Source organism: Bidens hawaiensis, unplaced genomic scaffold (genome assembly GCF_021521415.1).
Source record: "Bidens hawaiensis isolate Kalapana, Puna unplaced genomic scaffold, B.hawaiensis_p1.1 tig00079560_1, whole genome shotgun sequence".
NCBI classification, from domain to species: Eukaryota; Viridiplantae; Streptophyta; class Magnoliopsida; order Asterales; family Asteraceae; genus Bidens; species Bidens hawaiensis.
Window position 1 is genome coordinate 22,557 of NW_027503605.1, and position 10,573 is coordinate 33,129.

Sequence of the window (10,573 nt, forward strand, 5' to 3'; positions counted from 1 at the left end):
TTACTTCAGTAGACACAATAACTCTCGTACATATGTCGTGTGCTCCCAATAACAATATAATTTTGGAAGAATCTTTAAAGTCTTTAAGTTAACAAGTGGGGAAGGTTGGCGTGAGATTAGTCGCAGGGATGCATTCAAAAGCTGTAGAAAATTGTATTCAAGAAAACACACTATACATGAAACACAACAGAATAATAACTCATGTCAAAAAGGCTGACCTGAATAATCTCTGTGGTGAGTGAAAGAAGTTTGACATTGGAGAACTTTTGAATGATACCAATAATAGTAGGAGCATCTTGCATCCTTAAATCATAAAATTAAGAGAGTTGTGCTTCTTCCAAAAAATGGAAAGCATCGGCTGAGATTCCACGACGTCCAAAACACTTTAAAATAGTCAGACTTTTCAGTTGAGGTGTAACCACGTCAACACTACGTGTAGCAGTGGTAACCTTATCAAGCGTGAGATTAGAAAGCCGAGGATGACAAATCCTTAGAACGTCTGATCCTGTCATTTGGCAACAATTTAAGGTCAGATTCTCCAAGTTGGGGCACATGGAGAGAAACCCATCATGTAATGTAATATGCTTAAAAATCAATGTTGTTAAAGATGAAAGCTCTCGTGTTGATGTGAGTATAACGTAATCGCTTATAGAACGCCAACTCAAAGTGAGATGTTTGGGAGTATGTGAACTTGAAAAAGATAAGGGGTATCCTGTTTGCTTCTGATTAAGCAACCATGAAGTGAATTGAAACATAAATGTAATGTTCACGTGTTGGGCATTGAGGGAGAATGCATGGTTTATAATCCTTCGGGCAGCATCGCGGCCATCCCTTCCACTAGCATAAAGTTTGAACAAAGACAACGGAGCTTGATTATTTCGAAGAGATAAGACATGGGTAACAAAGTCGAAGAACTTGTCCATGGTACAGAAATCGTCACTTGAGAAACTAAGATGTGCAATTGCAGTCCACACATACCTCCATCTCGATGACAAAACACAAGTTCCAATAGCATCTTTTACACCAACAAAAGCTAGGATTTCTAGGATCAGATCATCCGGCAACACGCTTAGTCTATCGCCTTCTACGTTCATTCTCGTCCTATCACGTCCAGAATCCATTTGCCGGCCTTGTTTTCTGGCCTAGGACCTGAAAAATGTTAATATCTGAGTTGTTAGCGAATCTTCAAATTATATTAAAACTTCTTTAAACTGATTATATCTCCTACGAATTGATTGATTATTATTATTTAGAGAACATCGTATATAGATGGTGAGTCCAATAGCCCTAAAAACAAAGAATTAGGCCATGATTTTGAACAGTAAAAGACCATTGTAGGGGTATGGTACTAAACCCGGTTTTACGACCCTAAATTTATTATGTTTGGCTTATTTTATTATATGGACTAATACAAAGTTATTGGGCTGAGGGGGTTTTGTGGAGGTAACCCTAACTGGGCTAGGCCCATTAGGGTACCATGATGGTGTCCATGAGGCTCCCTATATAAGGAGGTCTCCACCTCCTTATTAGGGGTTGGTCATTCTCAATAAGAGCCACCACCATATTTTTGTGTCTGTAAACAAGAGATCCTGGAGATTTCTTAGCGGTCACCTCCACACCCCCAAAAAGTCATTGCAGATCCCAACCAGCCGGAGAAGAAGATCAAGACGTGGTTCGTTCATCTCGAAATCCGTGGAAACATCGTCATGGATCAGGTCAGATTCATCTCGTGTTTCGACATTGGCGCCATCCGTGGGACGGCAATGAACCACGCTTCGCTTCTCGTCTCGGCCCTCCGATCTGTTCATCAATATCTCGGGTCTACGGTTTCTTCTTTCAGATATGTTCTATGGAAATCCAAAAATCCGTAGATCTAAAAAATACTTCCAGATCTGGAAATACACAGGAAGAAATACCACCGAACTTTTGGGGAAAACCGTTAGATCTGTGTTTTTTTTCTAAGTGAAATATACCAAATCTAGTTATGATTTTTTCAGATCTGGGTACGTTTGAGCAACAGTCACACTTCATATTCATAGATCTATAAATCCTATTAGATCTGTTGGTTTTACATAAAACCTACCTGATGTGGATATCAAAATCTCTAGATCGTGCGCGCCACCGCGGATCAAAATCGCTCCCTGTGGATCAACTTCGGATTCCGCATGCACGCTCCCGGCGATCACTCTACGCCACAGCGGGTCGCATGCGCGCCCCCGGCGATCACTCTACGCCACAGAGGGTCGCATGCGCGCCCCCGGCGATCACTCTACGCCACAGCGGGTTGCATGCGCGCTCCCGGCGATCACTCTACGCCACAGCGGGTCGCATGCGGGCTCCCGGCGATCACTCTACGCCACAGCGGGTCGCATGCGCGCCCCCGGCGATTACTCTACGCCACAGCGGATCGCATGCGCGCTCCCGGCGATTACTCTACGCCACAGCTCACGCATATCACATGCTCGAGGACAGCCAAAACCTATGCTCGTGGCGCATATCACATGCTCACGCATCACGCATGCTCACGCGTATCACGTATGCTCACGCCTACCACATATGCTCACGCATCACGTATGCTCACGCATCACGTATGCTCACGTATATCACATGCTCACGCATCTCATATGCTCACGCATCACATGTTATTGGGCTTCACGTATGCTCATGCATATTAGATGCTCACGCATCATGCACGCTCACGCACCACATCTGCGCGTGAGAATAAAGGAGACATTGCGCAGGCCGCGCGTAAGCGACATAACAAATGAACAGTCTAATCCAAATAAGGATAAGAACCATGATTGTACTCACATGGCTACGCGCCATACTTAAAGGTTGGGAATCCTCATAATATCCCATATGGCTACGCGCCATACTTAAAGGTTGGGAATCCTCATAATATCCCATATGGCTACGCGCCATACTTAAAGGTTGGGAATCCTCATAATATCCCATATGGCTACGCGCCATACTTAAAGGTTGAGAATCCTCATAATATCCCATATGGCTACGCGCCATACTTAAAGGTTGGGAATCCTCATAATATCCCATATGGCTACGCGCCATACTTAAAGGTTGGAATCCTCATAGTATCCCATATGGCTACGCGCCAAACTTAAAGGTTGGGAATCCTCATAAATCCATAGGCCACGCGCCAAGCTTAAAGGTTGGGCACACCTCATAATTTGCCCGAGGATGGGAACCATGCAATACATCCACTTTTAGTTGACATGTTTTTGCAGGTTCGGCTACGAGCCGCACAAACACCTATGACATCATTATTATTATCCGGCCATTTGTGCCTCCATTATTATTTTGAAAACAGGCCGGGATATTCATCCTGCGCGGAGGAGGCCCTTGTGGGCCAGTCATTATCATCATTTTATAGCTCGTAAGTCGCCTCGCGCGCAAGCTTTTATTATTCTTATAGCTCGTAAGACGCCACGCGCGCAGGCTTCATTATTCTCATAGATCCGTAAGTCGCCTCGCGCGCAGGCTTCATTATTTTTACAGCTCGTAAGTCGCCTCACGCGCGCAAGCTTTATTATTCTTATAGCTCGTAAGTCGCCTCGCGCGCAAGCTTTTATTATTCTCACAGCTCATAAGTCGCCTCGCGCGCAAGCTTTATTATTATTATCCGGCCATTTGTGCCTCCATTATTATTTTGAAAACAGGCCGGGATATTCATCCGGCGCGGAGGAGGCCCTTGTGGGCCAGTCATTATCATCATTTTATAGCTCGTAAGTCGCCTCGCGCGCAAGCTTTTATTATTCTTATAGCTCGTAAGACGCCACGCGCGCAGGCTTCATTATTCTCATAGATCCGTAAGTCGCCTCGCGCGCAGGCTTCATTATTTTTACAGCTCGTAAGTCGCCTCACGCGCGCAAGCTTTATTATTCATATAGCTCGTAAGACGCCTCGCGCGCAAGCTTTTATTATTCTTATAGCTCGTAAGACGCCACACGCGCAGGCTTCATTATTCTCATAGATCCGTAAGTCGCCTCGCGCGCATGCTTCATTATTTTTATAGCTCGTAAGACGCCTCGTGCGCAAGCTTTTATTATTCTTATAGCTCGTAAGACGCCACGCGCGCAGGCTTCATTATTCTCATAGATCCATAAGTCGCCTCGCGCGCAGGCTTCATTATTTTTACAGCTCGTAAGTCGCCTCACACGCGCAAGCTTTATTATTCTTATAGCTCGTAAGTCGCCTCGCGCGCAAGCTTTTATTATTCTCATGGCTCATAAGTCGCCTCGCGCGCAAGCTTTATTATTCTCATAGCTCGTAAGTCGCCCCGCGCGCTGGCTTTTATTATTCGGCGTGCTATATCTTATTCATGCTAGTGCACCATCATTATCATAAAAACCACAACACGTCACCATCAAGAAGAAAACCTCCCAAAACTCAAAGACAATAAAGATAAGGCCGAAGATAAGGGAAAAAACCGCCTCACGCCCTAACACACCTCATAAAGTCCAGCGCCCCACCTAAACGCTTGCGCGCCCAGGAGCAACTCTGGACTTGGGGGGCTTGTAGGGGTATGGTACTAAACCCGGTTTTACGACTCTAAATTTATTATGTTTGGCTTATTTTATTATATGGACTAATACATAGTTATTGGGCTGAGGGGGTTTTGTGGAGGTAACCCTAACTGGGCTAGGCCCATTAGGGTACCATGATGGTGTCCATGAGGCTCCCTATATAAGGAGGTCTCCACCTCCTTATTAGGGGTTGGTCATTCTCAATAAGAGCCACCACCATATTTTTGTGTCTGTAAACAAGAGATCCTGGAGATTTCTTAGCGGTCACCTCCACACCCCCAAAAAGTCATTGCAGATCCAACCAGCCGGAGAAGAAGATCAAGACGTGGTTCGTTCATCTCGAAATCCGTGGAAACATCGTCATGGATCAGGTCAGATTCATCTCGTGTTTCGACAACCATCAAACGGAATATGTGATATATATGATCTAGAACAATCGCTAGGGGGCTTTCTTTGAAAACAGGATAATGTTGAGATTGAGTGCCAATTTTAATCATAAAAAGGATACTTGAGTTCAGCCCAATTTATATTTCTAACTTTTAGTTACAAACTCATTCAAAGTTTCACATCTAGCGTCTCTTTTTAATAGGGTTGTGAGATACAACACGAATTTAACAAGAAATTCATATGTTAGTGTTTGATATAAACATTCATGTCATTTTTCTGTCAAACCGGTGAACCTGTATAGCTAATGGATAGCTAATGCATGGTTTGGTTTGGGTCATCCTAGCAGGTTCACGGTTGGCCAACTGAAGAGGTAGGTCCCAGCAGAGCCCAGTTGGACCCGCAATGTGACATCTGCCCCGATCCGACCCGACCCAGGTACCCGTTTCTCTGATCCGATCTCTTTCTTTTATGATTTAATATTTATTTATACTTATATTTTACTTTTAATAATAATAATATATTTTCTTTCCCGCCTCTTTCTCTCTCTTTCTTTCCGCCGTCCCGTCCTCTTCTCTCTTTCCGCCTTCTTTTCCCTCTTGTCGCGTCCCGCCCTTAAGCCTTGAACCCCTAACTGTCCTTTGTTCCTTCCCGCCTAAGGTTGTCTGCGCAGCTCCACGCGCCAGACTCCTTACAAGGAAGCCTGCGTGAAGACCACCTGTTACTGCGATACGCGAGACGAACTGTCCCCGCAGCGCGCTAAGGATTTTAGTTCTTCCCGCGGCGCGCTATGGATACCGTTCTTCCCGCGACGCGCTAAGGAATATAGTTCTTCTCGCGACGCGCTTAGAATTAAAGTTCTTCCCGCGGCGCGCTTAGAAATGTAGTTCTTACCCGCGACGCGTTAAGGTTGGTTCTGTCTGCCTTCGCGCTCGCGCACTCTTGACCTTCTGTGTCTGCCTTCGCGCTCAAGCTTTCTCGCGCTATGTCTTGAGTCTTTTCTTCTGTTTAATCCAGCCGTTTACTTTTGTGTTGTCTTATCTTCTGTGCTGTTGACCTGACCTATCTTATGTCTGAAAAGCCACTTTTGGCGCAGCATGCGCACCAACTCCATTGGTTGACAGAAAAAGTGACTGACATTATCTTTTGAGATCTGCTTTTCCATGCTTTGACCAATACCTTTATCTGACCCTCCCATGCCTGTTTACTGTTCCCTGTCAGCTTTCTCTTGTCCCCTGCAGCTGCCATATCTTTTGATATCTTTTGCTTTTGGAATCTTTTACTTTTTGGAGATCTTTTCCCCTTTTCTAGGGATTGTGTTCCCTAGGGTTTCTCTATAAATAATAATGTTAATTTCCTAACACTACACACACAAAGCACTTAAACTCTCCTGTTCTCTCTTGCTCCTTGCCGTTGTTCTTCCTCTGCCGTCTCCTCTCTCTTTGCCTTCGTCTTCTATCCTGTTCTGCCCTGCTTTTCCGGTAATATATATTATATATAATAATTTACTTATTAATTATGCTAACTTATAATCAAGACTTAAAACAAATCATTAAAACAATAATCTTATTTATAGGTTAACTTGTGCTTGTTTAAAGTTGGTTCTTGCTTTATCTTACACCGCATCGTTTATCAAGTGAGTAATCTCGTACCTAATCCCTTTTTATTTTAATGTTTTGGGATGTTCATGTGTTCGTACAAACTTAGAGTCTTAATCTGTTTATGAACTTTAGTCGCGCAGTATCCCATGTGTTGAGGACGTAGACTTGGCTGTTTATTTGTATGTGTGGATCATTAACCGTCTTGTCGGTCTATTCCGCAGTTCTCATGGTACCATTAGATGAACACGGGAGAACTATCGTTATGATTTTCTATTTGTTTACACTTGCACAGTCTTTCTTGTTTGTGAGCTCAATCGTGAGCACTGGCAGTCTATGAATCTTAGAGTTGGTCCCGATCGGATTACACCCTTGTTGAAAACCAGACATACACATGTTGCGCGCAGATTTATTGTTATCTATGTATTGTATTAAACTTGATTTCTCACCAACACGCAAGTGTTTGACGTTTATTTTAACACATGTTCAGGTTTGCAGTAGCCGTTTTGGAGCTCGAGGACACGTAGGAAGTTTTCTTTATTTGGACCTAGATTAAAATGTATCAAGACAAGTTATTGTTGTTCGAATATTATGATTTATAATATATTGATTTATGATGATTTATGTTATCTTATGTCTACTTTGCACGGTGCGCGAATGAATGTATTTATTAAATATTGACACCCAATAGTGTCACGAGTAATGAAACAATATGTGGCGCCCCGATGTATAATCCGCCTTTGGTCGGGGTGTTACACGCAAGACTCACCTTGAACAGGGACGTCTGCGCAACGACCAACTGCTTTCGCAGGACCCACCATGCTCAGAGAAGACCTTACGCGCAGTACGCCAGCTGTACCCGCAGGGAAAGCCTCCCAATGGTGAAGTACTCCGCTTGTTCCCGCAGTTGCGGATACAAGCCATCTGGGAAGGCTACCCGCACTGATAGCAAGTCTACACGCACAAGGCACTAACTCTTGCTACTTCAGTAGTCACCTGAAGGAATGAACAAGGCGGGAATACTCCCGCCCAGATGAGCCAGTCCGTATGCTTCTGGAAGATCTTTTGTACTATACCTACCTAGGTATGGGCAAAACAGACGATCTGACCAGAGCAGCCCATGAACCAATCACAGGGTGACAGCTCACCGACAACAATACGAGGAGGAGCACCCTCTAGTACTGTTTGTCACTATTAGCCGCTGCCTACTCACCAACCCTTACTATGGGACTGTGCGCAGCCTACAGTTGGTGGAACAGTGCATAGCCGGCAGTAAAGGAACAGTATACAGCCGACCTTGTCACTGTCGGCCGCAGCCTATCCACCAACCAGCATGGCTTGTGCGTAGCCCACTGTTGGTAGAACAGGAATACTATTCAGCCGGCTGTACCTTCTAGGAAACCTACATTCGGCTATAAATACTCCAACACCTTGGAATGGTAAGGACATCATCTGATATCTCATTATCTTATCTTCTCTAGCAATATCTTAATATACACATATTCAGAGCAATCTAGTCTGATTCTCACGCCGGAGGGTGGTCACAAGGAGGAACCCCCCCCCCCCCTTCTCAGTGACGAGCTTACGTGTCTGTTTTGCAGGTCACCTGAAGAACAACTTTCTTTGCTGGACCTCATCCTCGTGGGAAACATTACTTAACCCCCAGATTATCAGTAATCTGCCCAGGGTCACTTAGTGTTTCTTCACCAACTAAACTGATTAATTTATATCTCATTTTGTTTATAATTTATTTCATGTAACATATTCAATTGGTTGGGACGTCTCATGTCAAAATTTAAAACTAAAAATAAAATTAACATATTATTTTATAAATTAAGATGTAAGTATTTTATTTAAATTTGTATTTTTTTTGTTGTAAGATGTAAAATTTAAATATTAACATGTCAAAACAATTTCAGGTTAGACGGATCGTCTTCAAGTCAACCAGCAAGTATGTGAGTTGTATTATGGTTCTGTGTCTTTCATGATTTTCGGGTTTGAGTTAGGTTGGATTGGACCCGGCGAACACGATCCATTTTACACCACCCGCTTTTTAAAAGCACTAATTTTTGTTCTGTTTGTTTTGAAAAAGTATTACATATTTAAAATAATGTTAAAATCTCATTCAGTTTGTGTTGACGTGATTTAATGTAATTATTTTAGGCACTAGCCTATGATGTTGATGTATATATCATGTGTCTAAAGTTCAAACTAATGGACTTGTGGAGCTTCAATCGTCATTATTCTAACGTATTTGAAATCTGTTTTTCAAACAAGAAACAAAGATCGAGATCTTGAGTGTAAATACATCCCAATAAGTAGTTGAAGCTTATAATATGCGAAGTTAGTTATATCATTTTCAGCCATAAAAGTTTAAAAACGATTATTGAACTCAAAATTTGACTTAAGAGTAGAGTTAACACTCTTAAGTCAAGTTTGGCCAAATTTGACACAAGACTCATTTTCAGCTGACAACCGAATCATGTATTATTACCACATTTTTTATACACGCTTTGTTGATTGAAATATTATTTGTACATCTGATCTAAGGGTTCTAATTTGTAGTTTCAATATGAAGATTTTTTTTAACAACGATGGTCATCCAAGATGTTTACTTAGAAAAGGTTTGAGGACTTATACCATACTAGCTTTAGAAACCCGTGTATTACACGGTAATAAATTAATGTATAAATTATAATGAATAATTTAATACAAATAAAAAAATATAATTAAGTCTCTTTATAATATGTAAAAAAATGTATTACAAATATAGTCGTTTTATATCATAAAAAAATTGAATTTTAAATCAAGAATGGGTCTTTAAAATATAGTCGTTAGAAAAAGATTAAAAAAATTCGTCTTTAAAATAAAGTGAACATAAATTGGGATATGCGAGGCTTCAGTGTAATAAATGAATTAGAGCAAACATTTTAAAGTAATTTTAATTCCTCCAAGAAACCATATATATAGCATGCATTAAATTAGTACGCTTCATTTGATTACAATAAGATTGTAAATTTGTAATGTTTGACCGTAATATAATATAGCATGCATTATATTAATAAGCTTCATTTGATTGCAATAAGATTGTAATGTTTGACCGTAATATAGTATTGCTGCGGGAATTGGAACGTATGTATTTGAATGGAACACGAACGCCGAATCCTTGCATCATGATGTATTGGTAGATGTTGGAGATACATGAATAAATTACGATAAGCCGAACGCAAATTTATCTTATTTTTATGAATGATCAACAAAAATTTTATTAAAATAAATTAGTAAGACGACCATCAATACACCATAAAAAGAAAAACAAAATTACATTTTGAAGTTTGAACATACATGATACAACAATCTTCCCACCAACTCCTTTCAATTTCCGACGTAATTTTTTCTTACATCTTAGACCGTCCGTAGTGGCACGTTGCCACGAGCGTTTTATGGTATAACGCCGGGGGTACACCACCCCCCCCCCCCGGCGTTTTGGCTTTTTTTTTGAACGTTTTATGTAAAACGCGGATATGGGCGCAAATATCAAAAAAAGAGCCGTTAGTTAATTATGGAGGAGGTGGTGGTGTAGCCATTGACGGCGACTTTTCCAGCGATGGTTGATTTTCCGGCGATGGATGGAAGGGGAGGAATGTTGGTTGGTAGGGATGGGTTGATTTTTAAAGTAATACAAGTCAAAGAAAACATTCACCTGATTTCATGTGGAAGGCAGTCGATCGGAAGAGCTAGTTTGTTTTGAAGATGAGTTGGTAAAGTTAATCAAGTGAGTAGGTAAAGAAAATGCAGATAAGATTGACTTTTGAGCATATCAAACAACGGGTGTACAGAAGCATATCAAATAAATATTATTATTATTTGATTATTTTAATAAAAAATAAATAAAAAATTGTGGCTGGGCACCACGTGGCATATAATGCATGAGGGTGGAGAATTATGACTACAACCTGTTTTTGTAAAAAACCATAACTCTGACTGGGCGACACGTGACGCATAATGCCTAGAGGTGGAGAGTTATGACTATAACATGATCTTATACCC

At 41.6% G+C, this 10,573-nt stretch overlaps 1 protein-coding gene across 1 annotated transcript; it reads right to left on the reverse strand.

Moving 5' to 3' along the window:
• Positions 1-317: 317 nt before the first annotated feature.
• Positions 318-1,121, reverse strand: LOC143607133 (F-box/FBD/LRR-repeat protein At5g22700-like). Its single transcript, XM_077082686.1, has one exon. The coding sequence runs from the start codon at positions 1,119-1,121 to the stop codon at positions 318-320; it is 804 nt and encodes a 267-aa protein (XP_076938801.1).
• Positions 1,122-10,573: the final 9,452 nt, after the last annotated feature.

Coding starts and splice junctions, on each gene's coding strand:
- LOC143607133 (XM_077082686.1), bottom strand. CDS start 1,121: ATGGATTCTGGACGTGATAGGACGAGAATGAACGTAGAAGGCGATAGA.